The 25,989-nt window shown below is 39.0% G+C and overlaps 1 protein-coding gene across 2 annotated transcripts; it reads right to left on the reverse strand.

Annotated features, from left to right (window-relative positions):
* Positions 1–798: 798 nt before the first annotated feature.
* IST1 (IST1 factor associated with ESCRT-III) lies at positions 799–15,560 on the reverse strand. 2 transcript variants are annotated; one of them, XM_077132909.1, is made up of 10 exons: positions 15,321–15,557; positions 12,237–12,339; positions 11,645–11,825; positions 11,112–11,199; positions 8,441–8,524; positions 7,766–7,876; positions 6,669–6,866; positions 5,967–6,059; positions 3,977–4,025; positions 799–2,219 (listed from the first exon to the last, which is right to left on the reverse strand). In XM_077132909.1, exons 2-10 carry the CDS (start codon positions 12,322–12,324, stop codon positions 2,020–2,022), a joined length of 1,092 nt encoding a protein of 363 aa, XP_076989024.1. In that variant the 5' UTR covers positions 12,325–12,339; positions 15,321–15,557; the 3' UTR covers positions 799–2,019. The 2 variants fall into 2 exon arrangements, with proteins under 2 accessions (XP_076989024.1, XP_076989025.1); XM_077132910.1 differs by lacking the exon at positions 5,967–6,059 and having other exon boundaries at positions 15,321–15,560.
* Between the last annotated feature and the right edge of the window lie 10,429 nt (positions 15,561–25,989).

The following is a 25,989-nucleotide window of genomic DNA, read 5'->3' on the forward strand; positions in this document are numbered from 1 at the left end:
TGGCCCACCTGGTCTCACTGCAGTATTTTAGAGCAGCTAGAAGTAAAAACCTAAAATTGTGAAATTGTAGCCCATGTCAAAGTTCTATATGTTCTACAACTAATTGTAGTGCTGTGCTTTGAAATTTATACTTTTTTGCATATGTTATTTCTCACACACAAAAAAAGGGAAAAAAAATCGATTATGATGACCTCAATGTGCACTGCACTGACATTTTAGAAGACAAACTGTGTTACCTCCTATTTTGGGTTATTACTACATAGCATACTGATTATTACTTAACTTTGCATGGCATCACTTAAAAAATTATAGATACATGTGATATACTTTTGTTCTTAATTCTGTTATGTCAGTGAGGAATCAAAATTATCTTAGCTTTGAGTTCCTGTGTTTATGGGTCTTGGCACTGTCATGATATGGCTAACACTGTGAGACTCATACAAGATAAACCAGCTCTGCTTCCAAGCATCAAATAATAGAAAACTCACCACCCAAGTTCCAGGATGGCTATGAGAAATGAATGAGTCAGAAGGGAACTCTCATTGCAGTTTATAAAAAATAAAGACACAAAGCATGAAGTCTGACTGACGGGGAGCCCTGTCCCAGAGCAGTAACAAACCAAACTCACAGATGCTATCTGGGCTTAAATCCAGAGTTCTAAGTGGGCCCCCTTACTGCTCTAGGCAGCCACACTATGAGGGAGCTGAAGCTGAGATTTGGTTCATACATCAGCATAGGTCACATGCTTAAAAAAAACTCCACTAAAATCCAAATTTGTACCTTCTCATTTGATCAACATCAGGGAAAGCAGGGAACAGAATCTTTATTAGCAGCTACTGAGCTATGATACAAATCAAAAACATTAAAGTTACTTGAAACAGGTGCACAGATACACTACACAAAGGAGAAAGTCATATTCCCATCCTCAAAGCTATCCCTATGGGAGAAGATGGCCTTAGTTAGAGGGCAAAGGAGTACATAAGTTATAACAATTAAGAGTTTAATCCATCCAGGAAAGCAATGAACAACTATAGCCACATGGGCACCAAAAGATATCTGTGATCAGTTTATAAGGTTCCACTTAATCCATAAAGTTTTCAAATGAAAACAGGAACCCCTCTTCTCCTATAGGGTTTCCAGCTCACTACCCAAGAGAGACTTGAGTACTTCTATTAAGGCAGCTGGAAGCCCACACTAGCCTTGAATGGCAATTTCTGTCCAATATGTGGCCTGTCCTTTCCCTGCCAGTAATGCAATCCAACAAAATGTGCTACAGGGAAAAACAGGAATTTATGCAGTGCTTGTCCTCTGATAAAAAGGAAACAGAGCACTCAAAATAAAGCAAAAGGCCACAGAGGGCTCCCTGAGAATCCAGTAGAACTAAGAGAGGCCATCCATTTCCCAAATAAACTTTGTGATTGGATCCAGGTAGAATAGTGCCCTTCAGCAAGGAGTCTTACATATGCCAATGAGAGGGCCTAGGTTCCAGAAACCGTTATAATGGCTTCCTGAGTCATTTTCTCTCTCCTATTCATACTAGAGAGCAAGAAAACATATACCATGGCCTTGACTCTCAGCTACCACAAATACTCTTATATAGCGTATAGGGGAATTTGTTTCTATGTCTGGAAACTCAGCATGGAGCTGAGACACTGGGAAGTGTTGGTCTTCTTGGTCCGCCCATCAATGGCAGCGCTCCCCAATGGCTTTCACTGTCTCACACTCCTGTGGAGGGATGGAGGGCAGGCCAGGAGAGAACCTGGGATCATACTGACAGAAAACGGACAAGCACAGCTGCCAGGAGCCAGCTGCTTTGGCCTCATAGAGCCTTCAGTCATTAAGTCTCTTAGGAGCAATAAAGAACTGGAAATCAGCATAATTTGGCAGAGCAGGAAGAGAGCCCATAGGACAAATGCACTCAGTGATGGTTAACAGATGAAATGGAATTTCATGGAGAGTCTTTTGTTACAAGGAGAAGCTGCTCAGTCCCAGACTAGAATGGTGCCTGGTTTAAAAGTCCTATGTTTTCTTTTTCAACTCTTCAAATCTCCGGGAGAGATCATCAAAGTCAATGTCTTCAGATGCTGAGGTATTGGCACCAGCAGATGCACTCGGTAGTGTGTCTGGCACAGATGGCAACTCTGGCAGTACAAAGTTATCATAGTTATCTACAGGTCTGGGAGGGGGCTTTGCAGAGGCTTCTGGCTTGGGTCCAGGACCTAATCAGGATAAGAAATATAGCGTTACAAACAACCAGAGAAATGGGTCAGATCCTAAAACCTACAATCCCCTTTGGCAGAAACAATAAAACAGTCAAAAGACAGAAAAAAAAGTGGTTTTAAAATAATGATTAAAATCCAATTTTAAAAGTCAGTGAAAATCGGGAGGGCCATGGTGGCTCAGCAGGCAGGAATGCTTGTCTGCGATGCCAGAGGACCCGGGTTCGATTCCCGGTGCTTGCCCAGGTTAAAAAAAAAAAAAAAAGTCAGTGAAAATCTTCAGGACCATTAACACCCACATTTTCTAATTTTGGAAATTCTATGTTTTACTTTCTTACAGTGAGAAAAAAGTTTAATGGAAAGTATAAGTGTGGTACATGGAGCCAGGTACACAGAGTATTCATTTAAACAAACTGTCTTCTTTCACAAAGCTCTACTCCCTAATAACAATAAAGTGCAAGGGGTGGTGCCAGAATTTTGTTGAAATAAATACTGCTTAAGAAGAGCCTTTATCAATAAAGCTTAGGAGAAAAATTTTTATAAGGCATGTTATGTCCATATTATTTGATATATTAGAATCTGATCTGTATTTTAGTCTCCTGTTTTTCATATTTTGCATATTAAGATCATCCCCCTAGGAACAAATGTTACAATAAATTTAGTAGATTGAAATGCTAATGATTAATGAAAGGGAATGATAAGGGGTATAGAAAAAAATAGGGGAAACAGACTAAAATATATTCAGTAGATGGAAATACTAGCAATCAATGAGAGGGAGAAGTAAGGGGTATGGTATGCATGACTTTTCTTTTTATTTCTTTTTCTGAATTGATGCAACTGTTTTAAGAAATGATCATGGTGATGAATATACAACTATGTGATGATATTTTGAGTTATTGCTTATATACCAAGAATGGAATGCTCATATGGGAAGAATGTTCATGTTTGTATGTTACTATGTTAAAAAATTTTTTTTAAGTTAAAAAAAAAGATCATCCCCCTATCTACAGCATGTTTCCACTTATATGTAAATTCTAGAGCAGGCAAAACTAAACTATAGTCATAAAAAATCAAAACAGTGGTTGCCTCTGCAGAAAGGGATGGAATAGACTGGAAAGAAACATAAAGAAACTTTCTTGGGTGATGAAGGTGTTCTAAAGCTTGACTGGAGTGTTGTTTACATGTGTCTAAATATCAAAACTCATCAAACTATATATTTAAAGATCTGTATGTTTTATTATATGTAAATTAGGCCTTATTAAAACAACTGCCTCCAGCTTTATAAAATATCTTCCCATTGAATTTCTGAAATACTGGTAATGTTTTGTTTTGTTTTTTTATTGTGTGGATAGCTGCCTGGTCATGCTTGCTTTATGAGAATTCACTGAACTGTACACTTATGATTTGTGCATATTTCCTGCTCGTTAACTTTTCTCAAATGCCCAATTTAAAAAAATATTTATTTTATTATTTTTTTTTAATTTCCAGGCACAATGAACGTTAAAGCATCAGGAATAAAAATAAAGAACTTGAGGGTGACCAAAAACAAAAAGATGAAAAAATAAAATGAATGAAAAAGAAGAGTGTACCATGGAAACAAAAACAGGGAACTGTGGAGAATCTGTTTTAGCCATATTACATTTGGGGAAGGACTGGGTATAGACATGAAAACAATCTCTGAAGCAGAAACAGCAATGAGAAAACAAAACAGCAGAGGGTTCAGCAGTGAGCCGTGAGAGTTTCTGACTCACACTTACCAACAATCTGTGAAGAAGAGACATTCTTATCAGCATTAATGTCATCAACCTGAAACACAAAAATTGTTACTAGAGGAAAAAGCAATGGCATCACTGGAGAAAGTATGGAAACTAGAATAAGTGTCTGTGTTTTCCAAAAGCTAAGCTGCTCCCCCAAAGCAACAGATGCAGCTCCAAAGAAATTGCTCCTCCACCCCCTGCAATTTTTCCTGTCTCCCAACTAGGTAGACAACAATGTTGAACTCTTAACAGCAAAGCAGAGAAAAATAAAATTCTTACCACACCGAAATTCTTTCTTTAACCGGGTACCTCCCCACCTTCCAGGCAGAGATAAAGCACTAAATCAGTGAATACATCTACAAGAACTAAGTCCTCAAATACTGATGAAGATCTTCTACCTCATTCCTAGAGACAGTCATGGGCAGTGCTTCAATGCATGCAAGGCCTAAGCATAAGAAAAACTCAAGCCCAAGGTAAGCCGTATCAGCTAGAGGAAGAAACCAAAGGAAAGAAGACTTGCGCAGGAACAGGAGGATTTTTCTAGATGAATAATTTTCGTTGCAAATACTATACTAATTCGTTTCCTCGATATTGCATCAGATTAAAGCGGTCTGAAAAGGCATATACTAACTGAGGAAATGAAGGTGGCAGAAAACAAGTAATCTCATTATGAATCAAAGACATCATTACCATATTAATGGTTTATAGCCACTTATAACTAGAAGACAAAAACATGAAACTAATGCTATAGGCTGAAAATTACTAACCAGACACTTCAGCTTAAGTAAAAAATCTGTTCAAGCATCAAGGGATTGAGAAAACCTTCTCGACCAAAAGGGGGAAGAGTGAAATGAGACAGTGTCAATGGCTGAGAGATTCCAAATAGAGTAGAGAGGTTCTCCTAGAGGTTATTCTTACGCATTAAGTAGATATCACCTTGTTATTCAAGATGTAGTGGAGAGGCTGGAGGGAACTGCCTGAAAATGTAGAGCTGTGTTCCAGTAGCCATGTTTCTTCATGATGATTGAATAATGATATAGCTTTCACAATGTGACTGTGTGATTGGGAAAACCTTGTGTCTGAAGCTCCTTTTATCTACCTTGTCAAGAGACGAGCAGAACATAAGGAATAAAAATAAATAATAGGGGGAACAAATGTTAAAATAAATTTAGTTTGAAATGCTAGTGATCAATGAAAGCAAGGGGTAAGGGGTATGGTATGTATAATCTTTTTTTTTTCTGTTTTCGTTTTATTTCTTTTTCTGTTGTCTTTTTATTTCTTTTTCTGAATTGATGCAAATGTTCTAAGAAATGATCATGATGATGAATATGCAACTATGTGCTGAGATTGTGAATTACTGATTATATATGTAGAACGGAATAATGTTTTTGTTCTTGTTTTTTTTAATTAATAAAAAAAATCTGGTCACTGAGGGGTAAGATGTATGGTATCTATGAGATTTTTCTTTTCCTTTTTTTGGAATGATGCAAATATTCTAAGAAATGATCACCGTGATGAATATAAAACTATGTGGTAATATTGTGAGCCACTGACTGTACACCAAGTATGGAATGTTCATACATTAAGAATGTTCATGTTTATAATATTGTTTTATCAATAAAAATATTTAAAAAAAAATCTGGTCACTAATTTTAACAAAACTATTCCTTTACATGAATGTTGAGAGTTTCTAGCACCAAGACATTCCAGCTTAATGAGATTCTATTCCTAGCTAGTCAAAGAATTTTTTAAAAGATCTGCATCTTCTTCCTGATTCCTGGCTTAAGTGCAGAGCATTGCCACCAACAATGCTGCCGCCAAGACAACTCCCTTTTCCAGGGTAATGGGAAAGCAACACAAGAACACCAAAGCAAGAACAATGCCAGCATGAGGAATTGATCAAAATTTTGCCTTCCCTGTGGCCATTATTTTGCTCTCTCTTCATGGGATTCACACTCCTGGTGCTTATAAAAGAGGCTCAGGCACTTACAGATTCATACGATGGGGGAGTTGCTGGTATCTGAGGTGGATGAATATTGGGAAAGGCCTGATAAGTCCCCACTGGCAATCCATTGTAATCCGACTGCAAGAGGAGAAAGGCAATATCAGAGACACTGCCCCCTTATTGGTAATTTCTGAGGTTTGCGTGTATGTGGAATAAAAAAAAAAAAAAAAGTGCCACAAGGGCCACTTGTAGTCAGAAAGACTGCAGATTTTTAAAGATCTATAGCCAAAGGGCTATTCTCCAAATTACTAAATCAATTGCTTCAAATTACTAAATCTACAAAAGATTTTAATCAAACTCTCCTACTAGTAATGACCTTCATCTTCTTGTCTACAAAGGAAGTCTTTCTACCTGTTAATAAGAGGCTGTTAATTATATTTGGAAGAAAGCTACCAGCAGTCCTGCGATATATTCCAAAGATATTCAGAAGATCTACATAGAAGGGGTTTTTCCAGCACCATCTCTCTATATTTTTCCACTTCATTATCTACAACTGAACCAAAAGACTTTCCCAGAATCCCAATAACACAATATTTTTAACCACAATATGGTCATTAAGCTACTACCAAATGTTCTTACTGATAAATCCTGATAATGTACAAACCACAAGTATATTTACAGAGCCAATTAGTTACCTGTTCCATTTTCTAAATTTTATATCCATACTTTATCCATGTGTCTACTTACTGGTCCCTTTGGAAGTGGATATGAGAAAGGAGTATTGGGAGATGGCATGGGCATGGGCATGGGCACTGTTCCATCAGGTCCACCAACTGCTGTTATGAATCCACCACCTCCGCCTCCTCTTCCAGGGCCTCCTTTCTTTACATCATCAGTGAACCCAACATCGATAAGATCTGTCTCTACCCCAGGAGGAGCTTCTGCCTGAGAAACAGAGAGAAACCCTCATCATTAACACCACTGCAGGCCACTTTCCCCAGGCAGCTGTCTTTGAGATGGAGATGAACGTGCAGAAAGTTTATTGGGGGGTGCTCTTGGGATCAGCACCTGTAAGGGAAGTGAAGGAAACAGGATTGGACAGCCTGCAATGCAGTCATAACAAAGGCCTCAGCCAACTCCCCAGGGGGGTTAGGAGTTGGGATGGACCTGTAGAGGTGTCCCTGATTGAGGCAAAGGAGCAAAGTTTTTAAACCCCTGTACTGACCAGTTATTGGAGGCAAGCTGCCCCCAAGAAAAGAGATATGACTTTGGTTGGGGCAGCTTTCTTCAGCTGAGAGCCATCTCTGGTGGGATATTCAGTTGTACCTAAGTATTCAGGCATCAACACTCTTAAGACTGGGGAATAAGTGCTTCTGTCCTGAAGTGTGAAGAAGGGGAATCTGAGCAGTATACCAAAGCATCCTCTACACCCCACTGATCTTAACTGCTAAATGATTCTCATTTGCTTATTTACCCTCTTCACACAGCCTCTTCAGGAGGATGTTGTTTTTAGATATCTGTATTCTTTCTGTGCACTGTCTGGCACATGGCAGGCATGGAATAAATGCTTCATGAACTGGGACAGTCTCAATTTCTAGCAATAACACTGCCACTTAACATCTGTATCAAGGTCTATACCTCCTCAAAGTTCTTTCAATCATTCATCTTATCGACCCTTAGATATCCTGTGAAATACATAGGCATATTTATTGTCACCCAAAAAGCACTCTGGACAGAGGCTTAAACTCCTACACACAAACCTGAGTTAACGCAGAGTTCAATTTTCAAAGAAGGTCATATCTATAGACTCATTTTTCTTTGTATGCTGAGACATCTAAACTTACCATGACCACAGAGTCAGGCTCGTAGGGCACATTGTAATTCTTGGCAATTTCAATCAAGTATCTCTCCACCAAAATTTTGGGTGGAGCCTCCACACTCAGTTTGTGCATCAGCTATAAGGAAAAGACCCAGGGATAAGTTAAAATGTACCTATAACAACCTGCCTAATTCTAACCCATCTTGGTACTCCAATTTTGCTCCTCTCACTTCACAGGTAAATTTGAGAGGGAAAAAAATGAGATTCACTGGTTTAATGATTTTTACAGAGTCATAAAGCACATTACAAGACTCATGTCTCTCTCTCTCTCACATTCCCTGGTTATATATGACCCAGCTGTTGATAAAAAACTAAGAATATTGCCTTCCACATTTGAATTCATTCATCCTTCTCCCCACCTCACTTCTGCCTCCACAAGTCACAAGAGGTAAAATAGGTGGTGAGGCATAAAGGACCAAGGAATTAGGAATGATTCAGAACATCACAATCAGAAGTATAGGGCAGAAGTAAGTGTTGCTGCACTAACAGCCAGATAGCTTTCCTTCTCTCCTCACTATAGAATACGCAACCCTCGATTAATTCAGCCATACAGGGGTACCCAACTAGAATCACTCCAAGCAATAAAATAATCTGCTCCCACCCCACCCACTGCTTCATGGTTATCAAGAATATTCATTACCCTGTCATTCACAGTCCCAATCTGGTTGGTCCTACATAACTTGCCATATTCCTTGCTATACTTGGCACAAAGCTGATCAGCAACCTATAGGGGAAAAAAAACTAAATGAAAGGCGAAACCACTCTAACAGACTTGCTTCAATTTTCCTCCTATAAAAAGTAAATGCTTCTATTATGGGAGTTCAAAAACACTGAGTTCTGTAAAACCTTAAGCAGTGCCCTACATTATTTCATTTGTTCATCCATCCACTAAGCAGCAACTATGTGTCAAAACTATTATAAAATTATGCTAGGCACTATAAATATAATTTATAAACAAAAATAGACATTTTCCTACTCTTACAGTCTTAAAGTCTCCAGGTAAAATAGTCACTAGTCAAATAATCACACAGATAAAGGTACAGGTAAGCGCTACCAAGGAAAGGTGGAACATGCTGTCAACAGTTTATAACAAGGGAATCAGATCTGATCTGAAAACTCAGGGATCCTTGGCCTGAGATGTAACAGATGAGTAGGCAACATGAATGAACGCTGAAAACATTAACTAAGTAAAAGAAGCCAATCCCCAAAGACCACGATTTTATTCCATTTATATGAAAAGCATAAAAGAGGCAAATGTACAGAGACAGAATGTAGATTAGTGGGTTGCTTAAGGTGAGGGTGAGGTGGGACCAGGGATAGCAGGATGATAGTTAAAGGCTTTCTTTATGAGATGGTGAAAATGTTCTAATATTTATTGTGGTGATTGTTACACTTATCTGTGAATATATGAAAAAACTCAAACTGTATTCTTAAAAAACAGATGAGCAACCTAATTAAGGAATTTTGTTACTATCACAAAAAAAAGCTACTACAGGGTTTTAGAGAGGGAGCAATGATAGGATTAAATCTGTTTTGAACTCTCCAGGTTGTTCTGATGGAATGGAGAATAGACTATGAGAAGCCACAGTAGGCGTGAAAAAGAACATTCACAAAATTGCTATAACAGTTCAGGCTGGAAATGATAGAGGCATTGGACTAAAGCAATATTCACAATCTGGGAGCACAGTGCAAGGGGGCTCTCAGTTTATACTGAGATGGACTTTCAGGGGTACCCAGTACCTACAATATGTTTGCCATTTATCTATAATGGTGTTTGCTTTGCTTTATACTATGTAGAAATTTCTTACTTTTATCACTGTTTATGGTTTTTGTGGCAAATTTAGGTTTTTTCTACTGAGAGTAAAAAAAAATCTAAAAAAAATTGTCTAGTTTCTTCTACTTTTTTAATAGTTTCACGTTTTAAGAAAACATGTAAATATTTGTTTCATTTTGATATAAAGGAGTCTTGGAGAGGCTACAAACAGGAGACTGAAGTTAAGGTACTATAAGTAACAACTGCCTCTACTCTCCCATTCTTCTACCCATAAAACTAAATGACTACTCACCCTGCTATCAGAATACAGGAGATTTAGTGTCTGGGAAAGGTAAAACTAGGAGGGCTCTAGATTCCAGGCACAGCAGAAGGCAGAGATACTCAGTAACAATAGGAGAATTAAGTTCAAATGTTCTACACAGGAAGTACCTTGATTCCTGGCTCAGAATGCTGGTAGCCAGTTTATACCCACCAGGTAGAACATAAGAAGTATTACTCAGGGGGAAATGACCAGCTCAAGGAAAGAAAACAAGTTCCTGACAGTCACCAGTTTCCGTAAGAAAGAGGTTAGCCAGGTCACTCGGGGATGAGGGCATCCGGCAATAAGCTACACCCATGAATACAAGAGGCTTCAACCAGATTTTAGTGTCTCTCAATCTTAAAAATAAACCAGCAGTGAAAGATCACCAAACATTTGGGAAAAACCTCTATAAGAGAGTCAAGAACAAAGAAACAGAGAAAAGGAACTTGGAGGAATCAAACATCACAGAAGAAGAAAAATTAAAGAACCCACAATTAGTATTATCGGAGAGTTAGAAGACATCATAGTTGTAACCACAAAACAGTAGACCATTAAAATATATATATATTCAGAGAATTAAAAACAACACTTGTAAAACAAAAACAAATATAAAAGGAAATCTCAGTAAGAGTTGAGGTTGAGACAATCTTCACAAAAATAAAACATAAAGGCAAAGACGGAGAAAACAAAGAACAAAAGAGTTCAATTGAACTTGTGTCCTAACACATCCATGCTGTGGTGGGAAATTTTTTTTGGTTAATGTCTATCTCTTCCAATAGATTCTAAGCTTCAAGAGTAGGGTTGGTGTCATGTTCTGTTCACCACTGTACCTCTAGCATCCAACATACCACCTAGCTCATAACAGCCATTCAATAAGTATTTGTGGAATGAATGAGTGAAGCCAAAACATGTGTCACCTTTTAAATTAATGTTATTTTAACTTTACAGGTTTACAGTTGTATAGGAACTTTTCTATTTGTATTTACTTAAGTTACACTATAAAAAAATGAGTTAAGATGAAACTGGGGATACCCAAAATTTTGTTTAAGTATTCAAATTTACAAAACACTGTTTCCTATGAAATAAGATTTGAAAAGGAAAAAACAAATTTCTAAAACTTGTTTCAAAGGCAGCATGAGAAGGGTACAAAACAACTGGTCAAATAAGCAAAAGTGAGTATATTAAACACTCTTTCTAATGATATGAAAAGACTTCACTGAAACTGACTATACTTACTATTTTTAACTCAGCTACTTCAGACTGGAGTCGAGGAGCAGCCCAGATGAGTGTAGACACAGATTCAGCCAGACCAGAATCTAGCTCCCTAATCAAGAAAAAATAAAATAAAATTTAACATTCTTTAAAATAAATAAAACTCTAGTTTTTGTATAGTATATTTGACAGTCTCTATAGCTATTTCATGAATCTCATTGGATTCTCAGAAGCCTAGGCCTCTAGCCATTGTCATCATCTTATTTTACTTTTGGGGAAATGCAAACTTACAAACACTAAGGTGACGATGAGCCTAAGGCCACACAGCCAGAAAATTATTGTGCCAAGATTTAAACCTAGTCTCCTCTTGACTTCAGACTTTATATTTTCTTTTCAATAGCTGTCTACATTGAGATCATACCATTCCTGGCAAAGAAATGGTCCCTGGACATGTAAAATTGACCCTTAGTGTTAGCCCCCTAAGTGCAGAAAAACACCAATATGACTCCTTTCCCAAATTCCAGGGTGATATAGCTCTCCAAATTAAAATTTCTTACTTCATAGACTGGATGAGACCAAATCGAGCCAGCAGCAGGTCACAGTACAGCTCCAGGATCTCCATGGCTTCCACAAGGTAGTCTTCCCGGATAATATGCTCGACTCGGATGCGAGCTCGCTCATCCTTCCCAGCAGCCAGATAGTCAGCAATCTCCTTCCTGGCTTTCTGGGCCAGTTCCGCTAAGGCACAGATCCCGCCCCAGTCACACAGAAGTAGTACAAATCTAGCCCATGGGTGGACAACACCCCAACAGAGAGAAACAAATCATTTCTGCTATATCCCAGCGCACCCTCCCTTTGCAAATCTAATGTAAAATTTGCTACTTTGTCTAGGTGAGAATACGAAATGTCCACAACTCAGAAGTCATATTATCTATTCTAGTCACAGAGTATGGCCCTTTCCCTGCAACAAAGTGATTCAGACTAGTCACTGAGTGGTTCACTCTCAAGGGCAGAAATACATCCACAGCTTAAAGGATCTGGTATCCCAGATACTTTACGGCACTGGTATAAAAGATCCTGTATGGGGGTGCTAACATCCAGTGATGTATTTTAGGAAAGAAGAGGTAAGACAAATCATGCACAACTCACTTTTTTTTTTCTCCAAAAGTTTAAGACGATTTATGACTAATCTCAAATTGACTCGTAAACGCTCAGCTTTAAATCCAGAGCCCAGCATGCTGTGCTGCTTCTCCTAGAAAAAGAATTACAAACGACTCAAAATTAAAATTAGTTCAGGAACTAACCACACTTAGAAGGTGGATTATTTGACATAACAAATTACAGTTTGGTACCTAGATACCAGAGAGAGCAAAGAGCTTTCTGACAATCACAAGTTCAATATAGCTGAAGCATCATTAACTACAGTTTACATCACTATATAACAGTAAGGAAAAATAACTACTGCTGTAAAGGAATTTATAGCCTAGTTAGACAAATGCATCACACTGATAACTGTAGAAGAACAGCTGTGGTAAAAGCTACAAAGAAATAAATGGTGCTCTACAGCTTATTAAAAGGATATCTGACTTCATCAGTCAGTTGCTTGGATAATTTCTCAAAGATAAAAGGTTATGACAGAAATTTTTCAAGATTTCTGACTGGTTTCTTAAGTAGTCTATGTTTTGAGGAGTCTACAAGCATTAATTTTGTAAATCCTTAACAAAGAAAAAAACTTAAGTCATATATGTATTTTAAATATCTCCAAGAGGCTTATAAACATGTACACTTGGGTTAGCAATTTCACTCCTAGGTACGTAACTAAGGAAGTAATCAAAGCTTTATATAGATATTTATATGAAGATATTTATCCCTACATTTTTTTTTTACTGAGGTGAAATTCACATAAATAAAACTGAGCAATTTAAAGTGAACAATTCTGGGGCACTGAGGACATTCACGACGTTGTGCAAACACCACCTCTATCTAGTGCCAAAATATTTCCATTGCTCCAAAGTAAAACCCCTCACTCATTAAACTATTTCTCTCCATTTTCTCCCTTCCCCAGTCTCTGACAACCAACAATTTGCATTCTGTTTCAATGGATTTATCTGTTCTGGATACTTTAAATAAATAAAATCATATAATATGTATCTGGTTTATTTCCCTTACTATAATGTTTTAGAGATTCATCTACATTGTAGCATTATAACAAATAAATTCCTTTTTTTTAATGGCAGAATACTATCTATTGTATGGCTACACTAAAATTTCTTCCTCCATTCATACACTGAGGCCATCTGGGCTTTTTCCACCTTTTGACTATTTTGACCACTGCTACTATGAGCATGAGTATACATGTAATAGCAACACATTTTAAGAACAAAAATTGGAAATAATATTACTTATTTTTAATTAGCATTTATTGACAGAATGATAAATTACTTTAAAAACAAGTTATAAGACTATATGAATTATGCGACATCCAGGGATGAAGTCTCCCTGGCAACGTGGGACATGACTCCCAGAGAAGAGCCTGCCTCTGGCACCATGAGATCAACATCTTCCTGACCAAAATGGGGAAAATAAATGTTGACAAAATAAGCTATTAGTGGCTAAGAGAATTTCACAAACCAAAACATAACTCAATCAACATATCCTCAATTTAAGTTTCAATAAACATGGCTCAATGTTAAAACTGGAACTAAGTTCAGAAGTAAAGTCAGGGGTCCCCTAAAAACAAATGAAATATGCAGAAACTCATTTGAAAAATATAACCAATTTGCACACCTTTTCTGTTGCCTAAAACTTCCCAGTTAGAATGATTCCTTTGGAAGAAAAGTCTGGAATGCTTTTTCATCAGAAGCCCCCAGTCATAAAATTTACTTGCTACAATCTACATAACGGGAGAAAATATCTGTAAATCATATAACTGATAAGGGTCTAGAATTCAGAATATATAAAGAACTTTTACAACTCAACATCAAAAAAAACAAACCAATTGAAAACGGCCAAAGGATCTGAATAGACATTTCTCCAAAGAAGACAGACAAATGGCCAACAAGAATGCTCAACGTCATTAGCCATTAGGGAAGCGCAAATCAAAATCACAATGAGATACCACTTCACACCCACTAAGATGGCTAAAAAAACAAAACAAAAACGTAAAAGTGCTGGAGAAGATAAGGAAAAACTGGAATCCTCATGCACTGATGGTGGGGATGAAAAAATGGGTGCAGCCACTGTGGAAAAATGTGGTGGTTCCTGAGAACCTTATGCACAGAATTACCACATGACCCAGCAATTTCACTCCTAAGTATACACCCAAAAGAATTAAAAACAGGGACTTGAAACAGGTACTTGCAGACCAATGTTTATGGCAGCAACAGCCAAAAGGGAATGGAGTTCTGACACATGCACGACATGGGTGAACCTTGAAAACACTATACTGAATGAAATAAGCAAGTGTCGTTTAAGACCAGACTTAATAATACTTCAACAGAGAAGACCAGACTTAATATTACTTCAACAGAGAATGAAGGTGGCTTTGTGTTTTGTAATGATCCTACAGCCCTATTACCTAATTATTAAATTGTCGCACTTGGGTCCCTATCCCTGTAAAAGTTTATGCTGGTGAGTTTCAGGTCCTCACCTCCAACACCCGAGAAGAGGGGCGCTCAGGGCATAAAAGAGAAGGCTTCTGACAAGGTCTCTGATAGGGGTCAGAGGCTGCTGGGGAAAGAAAAGGGTAACTTTCTCCGCCCCCCCGCCGCCCCTCACCGGAATGAACCCAGAAAAGGAGGCCAACCGGTGCCGTGGAAGCTGCCGGAACTCAGGGGCGTTCAGCTCGTGAAGTCTCCGTGGGCCGGAGGAGACGCGCTAGCGGTGTAACCCGAAAAGCCCCGGCCGAGTCCAATCACCGACGGGAGCCGGAGACGAGGCCGAGGCGTTTCCGGCCCACGGTGCAGACCCTTAGGGTCAGGGAGGGCAACAGGAAAGTCCGGCGTTTTCAAGTGTCCAGGAACCACGGTCCGCAAGCTGCCCAAGGCCCTGCCACGCCCACCCGGCCTTCCGCGCCACGGCCCCTCCCGACCGCCCCAGGACCCCGTTTCCTCAACAGCCCACTTGCAGGATCGTTGGAAACCCCGGCGCTGGCGTTGGCGGGGGTCTTCAAAAGACGGAGCGCAGAGTGAGGAGGACAACAGACACCCCTGACGCTGAAGGTGGCACACTCACCTGACCGAAATCGGGCTTGAAAAACTGCTGAAACAGGATCGGGAATCAAGAATCAGCACCCAAAATGGCGGCTCGCGGGGCCACAGCGCAGCAGACGCAGGCGGAGGAATCCGCGAGGCCGAGCCAGCCACGCCCTCCTTCGCAGGGATTGGAATGGACGGACGCCGGTCCCAGGTCCACGGCCTGAGAGCCGCCCGGCTCTGTTTCCGGGACTCCTTTCTCGGCGCAGAGCTGGCGCGGCCGGGAACTACTTCCTGCGGCAGAGAACGGCCGTGGAGCGCGTCACCTCGCACAGGCTGAGTCACCCGTGCAGGGCGCGTTCTGTGGTCTGCAGGTCTCCACCCAGGTGCTGTGAGATCGCAGCACGGGCCTCTGCGGTTCCGCGCCGGGTCCCCCAGCCCCGGATTGTTCCCGTTCCTGGCATAACCGTTCCAGCACTCCTTTTCAAACGCCTGGAATTAGTCCCTGATATTTGCTGCGTTCCCTCGCTCCACTCTCCACTTGTCTTCGGGGACATTTTCCCTGAGTCTGTTTCCTTCCTAGGGGTGGAGGGGCCGAGCGGGTTTCGAGCGCACTCAGGAGCTAGCCAGTGTTGATTCGACTCCTCCTCTTACTCCCTTGGTCGTCCGCCTTCTATTTCATCTACTACTCTGACACCCCTTCCCTGCTTTAAGCAAAACAATTGCCCTTTCAGCCAGATTCTCTGGGGTCAGTATTATTTAATTCAGCGATATGATTCCCTCAGCACCGTGTTCTGTGGCTATTTACCATCTGTGTATTCTGTGTAAACTTTTTCCTTTGGTTGTCTTTGATTTTAACTAACCTCTATGCTTAACATCAGAACGGGCGTCGGGAAAGGAGGTGATCCTGCCCCCTGCTGCAAAATCTCCATCTATGGAGGCCAAAACTGGTTTGCTAAATTGACAAGTATAGAACCATGCATTATGTAAGGTTTATATGAATTCAGAAATACTGTATTTCTAATCTTTATAACCATTTGCAGTATTTCTAAATAAAACCAGGTTCTAATAATTAAAAGTAAGCAGTGTTAGGGGTTGAATTGTGTCCGTAAGAAGGTGATAACCCTTAATAACTCAGAATATGATCTTATTTGGAAATACGGTCTTTGAAGATGAAGTCAGTTAAGATAAGGTCAAACTGGATTAAGGTAGGCCTTGGTAGAGTGTAACTAGGGTCCTTAAGATAAGGTCAAACTGGATTAAGGTAGGCCTTGATAGAGTGTAACTAGGGTCCTTAAAAGAAGGGGAAATTTGGAACCAGAGAGACATAGGAGAGTACACCATGTGATGAGAGGCAGAGATTGAATTACCAGTAACCAAGTGAGCGACATCTTCCCTAGAGACAGAGGAGGGAGCAGGGCTAGCAAATATCTTGATTTTGGACTTCTAGCATTAACTTTCTGTTGAGTTAAGCCACCCAGTTTGTGATACTTTGTTATGGCGGCCCCAGGAAATTAGTGATACTGATCAAAAACGGTGGGTCCTTTGCTGTATGTGCTGAAATGACCAATTCCTGAGACGCCAGGGTTTCAAATATAGAGTTTATTGCTAAGCATGAAGCAAGGAGATCAGATTATCTCTTGGCCTGAAAATCTGTCCCTCTAAACTGCAGTAACTGATATTCTTATATCAAAATATGGGCAGGTTTTAGGATAATGAGTACTAGGACTAGAGAAACCAAAGTTAGAGATTATCTAATTGTTGAACATGCACAGGTTGATTACATACTTAGTCACAGAATGTATTTAAGAAAATGGTGGCCTTAATATGATGATAGGCATGATTTTTAGTACATAATACTGTATATGTCACTTATAGGTTCTAAGTTTAAGAGGGCCAGTTTTAGTTAGGTTCAGCTTTGCCTAGTAAGATGATTTAGGAATTAGGGTCAGTTACTTCTGGGTTGGCTCACATTCCTTCATTAATAAACATTAGGCACTGACTTCTATGGTCATAAGACTCTAAAGTTGAACAACTGAATAAGGGGGATGCAGGTGGGACCAGTCACAAGGTTTTTACAATCACCAGATAACAGTTTTATTGTTTTACATCATTATCAAAGATTGAAGCAGCTGGGTTACAGTTCAGTAATTTCAGGTATTTCGTTTTGGCTATTTAATATACTAAAAAGTTAGCAGAGCATTTATATAATGATTCAGTAAGTAATTATTTGTTAATTCTTAATTTCTCAGTTACACAAAAACACAGCGTTTGGGTTCTTTAAAATGTGTGGTTTTTTTTCAATAAATACTTGTACATATAATTCAGTTTATTTTGCAACAAGATAATGAAATTTTGAAAATGAAAATGGACTCGTCTAGATTAAAGAGCTTTGGAGACACAGCAATCAAATGTAATGTGTTTGGACCTGACTTAGATCTTAATTCAATAAACCAATTATAAAAGATGTTTTTGAGACAATTGGGGGAAATTAGATTATGGACCAGGTTATTAAATGACAGAAAATAATTATTTTGTTAGGCATGAAAATGACATTGAAATATTATAAGAAAATGGCCTTTTTATCAAGGAAATGCATATTGTATTTTGAGCTAAGTTGGTGGTGAAATCTTCATAACTGTTGCGTCAAATGATGACCATTTGTACTATTTAGTCTATTAAATATGTCAAAAATGTTCATAGTAATTTTTAGAATTAGGGGAAAATTATGCAAACAATCTATATACTAATCACGTTTATCTAGAAAGTGGGATCTTTTACAAGCAAACTGGCTCTAGATTAAAAGAGCAAGAGACATAGTCAAATGCAGTACGTGAAATTCAAGTGGATCCTGGTTAGAAAAAATAGCTTTTGGAGGAAACAATTTGAGGAATTTGAATATGTACCGGATTTTAGAGATAATGAAATTATTGTTAATTTTCTTAGGTGTAGTGTAGCTAAGGAGAAAGCCCTTATTCTCAGGAAATGCATGCTAAAATACTTAGAAGTGAAGTATCATGGTATTTTCTACCCTCAAATAGTAACAGAAAGTATGAGTATGTACAAAGCTATTGAGTAACTCCTCAGTAAACCACAATGAAAAGGATTTAACTGGGCAACAGAGATTTTGCTTGGAGACATAAGAATTTCCCTAGATAGAAGGTTCATTAAATGCCTGTAGAAGGCAGCAGATGTGAGGTGTGTAATCGTCCCTCAAAACCTATAGACTAAATCAGTCTCCCTGACAAGTATGTTCTGATCCATTCTGCCTTTACTTCTTATCTGTTCTGCATTTACTATAAAAATCAGAATATAAGAGAATAAATTCAAGATCTTTTTCTTTTTTTTAAGTGGAAATGTGCTTATTATTTTTACTGATTTAAAAGTAATTTATGAATTGGAACTGAAGGGATACAGATTGTGCAACGGGACTAATTGTAAAAATTCAGAAATAAATAGCACAATACTACCTAACTGTAATACAATAATGTTAGAACACTGAATGAAGCTGAATGTGAGAATGATAGAGGGAGGGCTGGGGGCACAAATGAAATCAGAAGGAAAGACATACAGTGGGCACAAATGAAATCAGAAGGAAAGATATACAGTAAAGACTGAGATGGTATAATCTAGGAATGCCTAGAGTGCATAAAGATAGTGACTAAATGTACAAATTTAAAAATGTTTTTGCATGAGGAAAAACAAAGGAATGTCAATACTGCAGGGTGTTGAAAATAGATGATAATTAATATTTTAAAATTTTAACTTAAATGTGAGACTAAAGCAAAAGATGTTTATTTGGTACATAATTTATATTTTGACTAGTGCATTTCCTAATATAAGTTATGTGGACAGCTTAACTGAACACCGTAAGTACGGTGTTTGTACCCACTATAAGAACCTTGGGTTTGTCCAGAGTGATGCCTTGATAAATCCAAGAAGGATTTGAACAGTGAATAAAAAAGTATCTGCAAAGTCCCCTTGGGGGAATGGTGGGAAAGGGGGAAAATCCAACTTCCCCAAGTGGAGAATTCTTGATATTCTCACAAGCAGTGGGGACAGCCAAAGCAATAGGCTGAACCCCAATCTTGGGGTTTGTTCATATGAAACTTAACCCAACAAAAGATAGGCTAAGCCTACTTAAAATTAGGCCTAAGAGTCACCCCCAAGAGAACTTCTTTTTCAGATGTGGCCTCGCTATCTCAGCCAACACGACAAGCAAACTCACTGCCCTCCCCCTCTCTACGTGAAATATGATTCCAGGGGTGTGGACCTTCCTGGCAATGTGGGACAGAAATCCTAAGAATGAGCTGGGCCTCAGCATCAAGGGATTGAGAAAACCTTCTCGACCAAAAGGGGGAAGAGCGAAATGAGACGAAGTAAAGTGTCAATGGCTGAGAGATTTCAAACAGAGTCGAGAGCTTATCCTGGAGGATATTCTTACGCATTAAATAGATATTACCTTTTTAGTTAAGGTGTAATGGAGAGTCTGGAGGGAACTGCCTGAAAATACAGAGCTGTTTTCCAGTAGCCATGTTTCTTGAAGATGATTGTATAACGATATAGCTTTTGCAATGTGACTGTGTGATTGTGAAAACCTGGTGTCTAATGCTCCTTTTATCTACCTTTTCAAAAGACAAGTGAAACACACGGCTTAAAAATAAATAATAGGGGGAACAAATGTTAAAATAAATTTAGTGGATTGAAATGCTAGTGATCAATGAAAGGGTGGGATAAGGGGTACGGTATATATGAATTTTTTTCTGTTTTTGTATTTCTTTTTCTGAATTGATACAAATGTTCTAAGAAATCATGATGATGAATATACAACTATGTGATGATTATTGTGAATTACTGATTATATATATAGAATGGAATGATCATATGGTAAGAATGTTTGTGTTTGTTGTTAGGTCTAAAAAAATTTAAAAATTAATTTAAAAATGTAATTTGTGTAAGATATAATAAAATGAAAGGCCTGTGTAATATACACCCCTAAATCATTATATTTTGGGGGGATATGAGAGAAATTTATAAAAATTAACATGAATAGTACAATAATATGCACTTTTTTCCGAAAACCTGCTTTTTACACCTAATATATTCTAGTTATCTTTTTATGTCAATACATATACAGCGCATCATCATTTTAAATGGAAAAGAGTATTCCATTATATGGATACACTATTATTCATCTAATACCCTCATAGTATTTAGGTTGATTACAGTGGTATTCTCTAATGGGCTTTACTGACCATCCTTCTAAGAATATCTGTACATAATTTTCAGATTATTCCTAAAGACATATTCCCTGAATAGTATTGCTAGGTCAAAGGGTATGTGTTACCAGACTTCTCTCCCAAACAGTTCAATTTATTTTCCTACTAATAGTGTTTAAGACCATTTTCTGGGCATTATCAATGTTTCTAATTTTGTGAAGCCAATGGATATAGAATATTTTAATTTGCACATTTTTGAACATTACTAAGATTGACTATCTTTTGTGAATAGTATGCTCATGATAGTCTTTTTGTCCATTTTGCTGCTGGTACAGATAAACTTTTAAAAACCAAATTTAATGTAATTCATAAAAATGGCAAAACATATACGCAGCTGAAAAAGAAGTGCAGTGAAAAGTAAGTCTCCTACTCGGATTCTTCAGTTCCCCTCCCCAGAAGTAGAGTAACCATTGTTACCAGATTTTATGCCTATGAGAAACTTACTTAATTTTTCTGTGCTTAAGTTTCCTCATCTATAAAATAAGAATAATATTACCTATGTTAATAAAATTGTCGTGAGTATTACATATGTTAATTTATGAAAAGCTCTTAGAGCCTGACAAATAATGTTTAATATTTTCAGTATCTTACCAGTGATATTCTCTACATATAAAACCATATGCATATATATGCTTTTAAAAAACACATATAGTAGCATACTTTACATATTAATATGTAACTTTTTAAAATTTTTATTAATAAAACCAGTCAACATACAATATGAACATTTTTTATCACAGTTGTATATTCATCGTCATGATCATTTCTTAGAAAATTTGTGTCAATTCAGAAAGAGAAATAAAAAGAAAACAGAAAAAAAACTCATACATACCATACCTTTACCCCTCCCTTTCATTGATCACTAGCATTTCAATCTACCAGATTTATTTTAACATTTGTTCCCCCATTATTTATTTTTAAGCCGTGTGTTTCACTTGTCTTTTGAAAAAGTAGATAAAAGGAGCATTAGACACAAGGTTTTCACAATCACACAGTCACATTGCAAAAGCTATATCGTTATACAATCATCTTCAAGAAACATGGCTACTGGAAAACAGCTCTGTATTTTCAGGCAGTTCCCTCCAGACTCTCCATTACACCTTAACTAAAAAGGTAATATCTATTTAATGCGTAAGAATATCCTCCAGGATAAGCTCTCGACTCTGTTTGGAATCTCTCAGCCATTGACACTTTACTTCGTCTCATTTCGCTCTTCCCCCTTCGCTCTTCCCCCTTTTGGTCGAGAAGGTTTTCTCAATCCCTTGACGCTGAGGCCCAGCTCATTCTTAGGATTTCTGTCCCACATTGCCAGGAAGGTCCACACCCCTGGAAGTCATTTCCCACATAGAGAGGGGGAGGGCAGTGAGTTTGCTTGTCGTGTTGGCTGAGAGAGAGAGAGAGGCCACATCTGAGCATCAAAAGAAGTTCTCTTGCGGGTGACACTTAAGCCTAATTTTAAGTAGGCTTGACCTATCCTTTATTGGGTTAAGTTTCATATGAACAAACCCCAAGATTGGGGTTCAGCCTATTGCTTTGGTTGCCCCCACTGCTTGTGAGAATATCAAGAATTCTCCACTTGGGGAAGTTGGATTTTCCCCCTTTCTCACCATTCCCCCAAGGGGACTTTGCAGATACTTTTTTATTCACTGTTCAAATACTTCTTGGATTTATCAAGGCATCACTCTGGACAAACCCAAGGTTCCATGTACTTACGGTGTTCAGTTAAGCTGTCCACATAAATTATATAAGGAAATGCACTAGTCAAAATATAAATTATATACCAAATATTTTTTGCTTTAGTCTTACACATGAAGTTTAAAATATTAATTACCATCTATTTTCAACACCCTGCATTACTGACATTCAGTTGTTCTTCCTTATGCAAACATTTTTAAATTGTACATTTAGTCACTATCTTTATGCACTCTAGGCATTCCTAGATTATACCATCTCAGTCTTTACTGTATATCTTTCCTTCTGATTTCATTTGTGCCCCCAGCCCTCCTCCCTCTATCATTCTCACATTCAGCTTCATTCAGTGTTCTAACATTATTGTATTACAGTTAGATAGTATTGTACTATCCTTTTCTGAATTTTTACAACCAGTCCCGTTGCATAATCTGTCTCCCTTCAGTTCCAGTTACCCAATATCTACCTATTTCTATCTCCTGATGACCTCTGTTCTTAACTGAAATTATCCAAGTTCATTCACTAATGTTAATTCATATCAGTGAGACCATACAGTATTTGTCCTTTTGTTTCTGGCTAATCTCACTCAGCATATCCTCAAGGTCCATCCAAGTTGTTACATACTTCATAACTTTATTCTGTCTTAGAGCTGCACAATATTCCATCATATGCATATACCACAGCTTGTTTAACCACTTGTCTGTTGATGGACATTTTGGCTGTTTCCATGTCTTGGCAATTGTAAATAATGCTGCTATAAACATTGGTGTGCAAATGTCCATTTGTGTCTTTGCCCTCATCTCCTCTGAGTAGATACCTAGCAATGGTATTGCCAGGTCATATGGCAATTCTATACTTAGCTTCCTGAGGAACCGCCACATTGCCTTCCACAGCGGTTGTACCATTTGACATTCCCACCAACAGTGGATAAGTGTGCCTCTTTCTCCACATCCTCTCCAGCACTTGTCATTTTCTGTTTTATTGATAATGGCCATTCTGGTCGGTGTGACATAATATCTCATTGTGGTTTTGATTTGCATTTCTCTAATAGCCAGGAAAGTTGAGCATCTCTTCATGTGCCTTTTGGCCATTTGTATTTCCTCTTCTGAGAAGTGTCTGTTCAAGTCTTTTGCCCATTTTGTAATTGGGTTGGCTGTCTTTTTGTTGTCAAGTTGAACAATCTCTTTATAAATTCTGGATACTAGACCTTTATCTGATATGTTGTTTCCAAATATTGTCTCCCATTGTCTAGGCTTTCTTTTTACTTTCTTAATGAAGTTCTTGATGCACAAAAGTGTTTAATTTTGAGGAGTTGCCATTTTTTTCTTTCTTTCTTCAGTACTTGTGCTTTGGGTGTAAGGTCTAGGAAACCACCTCCTCCTGTTAGATTTATAAGATATTTCCCTACATTTTCTTCTAACAGTTTTATGGTCTTAGATCTAATGTTTAGGTCTTTGATCCATTTTGCGTTAATTTTTGTATAAGGTGTGTTGCTAGCTGCCGGAATGCAACACACCAGAGATGGATTGGCTTTTAATAAAAGGTGATTTATTTTGTTAGTTCTTTGGAGGAAAGGCAGCTAACTTTCAACTGAGGTCCCTGCTTATGCACGAAGGCACAGTGTGATGTCTGCTGGCCTTCTCTCCAGGCCTCTGGGTTCCAACAACTTTCCCTGCCTGTGATGCCTTTCTGCATCTCCAAAGGCCAGGGCCGAGCTGAGAGTTCTGAGATGAGGCATGCTGAGCTGCTTGGGCTGTGCTACCTTGAGTCTCTCATTTAAGCATCAGCCAATTAAGTCAAATATCATTCATTGCAGCAGGCACGCCTCCTAGCTGACTGCAGATGTAATCAGCAGCAGATGAGGTTCACATGCCATCAGCTCATATCCACAGCAATATAACTAGGCACCTTCACCTGGCCAAGTTGACAACAAAATCTAACTACCGCATGTCTACCCCTTGTCAACTTGGCAACTACATGCATCACCTTAAACAATATTAAGGTGCAAAAAATTCTCTTCTAATTGTGGACCTGTGAATCTCAAAACAAATTATCTGGTGCCAACATGCAAAGATGGATATTCACAGGATACAGGTTTTCATTTCCATGAGGAGAAATTTGAAGGAATACAGATGTAAAACCTGCAGGGCAAATGCCATTGGATTTCAAAGTCTGAAAGTCATTCATCCTTCAGCTTTAGAAAGTGGCAGTCCCACCCTTTCCAAGGGTCTATGCAGTTGCCTGCCTCTTTCTGAAATTTTCCTCAGGGAAAATTGAGGAGACCACCTTTTTCTTGGTTCCACCCTCTCCAGGCATCAGGGCCACACCTGGGCTCTCTGCCATTTCCAGGGCACATGCTCAACCCCTCCATGTGGTGGCAGCCAGGCTCTCCCAGGTCCCCAAGGAGCATGCTGTACCTTCTCAAAGGCCTGAGGCAGCACAACACTTCCACTGCAACGAGATGGGAGACTCATCCTCTGCCCACAGGGCAAACTCACCTTCTCCATGGATATGGGTGGGTCCACTCTCCTGGCCGAAGTTTCTGCTTCAGACCCAAGCATCCATGGTTCTCACTCTGCAAACTCCAATTTATCCCTTTTGTGTCCCCTTTTGTCCAGATTAGCAGTGTTTCCATTTACACCAACAGTCTCTTCAAGCACTCCAGGACTTCTCCATCATTCTCTTCACAGTTCCTCCAAAATCTTTTCCTTACCCATCCAAAAAAACATTCCAACATATTTGGTATTTGCAGACTGCAGCAGCACTCTACTGTAAAATGGAAATGGTATATATGAGATAGGGCCAGAACAGGTCCTGAAGGCACAAGTAAGTTACATGAAGAAGTGGCCCAAATGCCCATGGTCTCCACTCCTGTCACATTACCTTCTCTTTCCCAGACAGAGCTATGGCCTCTTGGGGAGTTCCTTACAGTGAATTGATTGAGGAAGAGAAAACTTGGGTCTGGTTAACAGATGGTTCAACACAATATGCAGGTACCACCCAAAAGTGGACAGCTGCAGCACTACAACCCCTTTCTGGGGTGTCCTTGAAGGACAGTGGTGAGAGGGAATCCTCCCAGTGGACAGAACTTCGAGCAGTGCACCTGATTGTTCATTTTGCTTGGAAGGAAAACTGGCCAGAGGTGTGTTTATATACTGACTCATGGGCTGTTGCTAATGGTTTGGCTGGATGGTCAGGGACTTGGAAAGACCATAATTGGAAAATTGGTGACAAAGAGTTCTGGGGAAGAAGAATGTGGATAGACCTTTCTGAGTGGGCTAAAAACATGAACATATTTGTGTCCCATGTGAATGCACACCAGAGGGTGACTTCAGCAGAGGAAGGTTTTAATAATCAAGTGGATAAGATGACCCATTCTGGGGATACCAGTCAGCCTCTTTCCCCAGCAATTCCTGTCATTGCCCAATGGGCTCATGAACAAAGGGGTCATGGTGGTAGGGATGGAGGTTATGCATGGGCTCAGCAACATGGACTTCCACTTAACAAGGCTGACTTGGCCACAGCCACTACTGAGTGCCCAATCTGCCAGCAGTAGAGATCTACACTCAGCCCTGATATGGCACCATTCCCCTAGGTGACCAGCCAGCTACGTGGTGGCAGGTTGATTACATTGGACCACTCCCTTCATGGAAGGGGCAGTGATTTGTTCTAACTGGAATAGACACATATTCTGGATATGGGTTTGCTTTCCCTGCATGCAATGCTTCTGCCAAAACTACG

Source organism: Tamandua tetradactyla, chromosome 16 (assembly GCF_023851605.1).
Source record: "Tamandua tetradactyla isolate mTamTet1 chromosome 16, mTamTet1.pri, whole genome shotgun sequence".
In the NCBI taxonomy this organism is placed as follows: Eukaryota; Metazoa; Chordata; class Mammalia; order Pilosa; family Myrmecophagidae; genus Tamandua; species Tamandua tetradactyla.

Excerpts from the sequence above, each read along its gene's own strand:
- IST1 (XM_077132909.1), bottom strand. The coding sequence starts at position 12,324 with ATGCTGGGCTCTGGATTTAAAGCTGAGCGTTTACGAGTCAATTTGAGA. Across the intron at positions 11,826-12,236 it reads ACTTTTGGAGAAAAAAAAAA|CGGAACTGGCCCAGAAAGCC; the intron begins GTGAGTTGTGCA and ends TCTGTGCCTTAG. Across the intron at positions 7,877-8,440 it reads TTGGGACTGTGAATGACAGG|CTGATGCACAAACTGAGTGT; the intron begins GTAATGAATATT and ends TTTTCCTTATAG.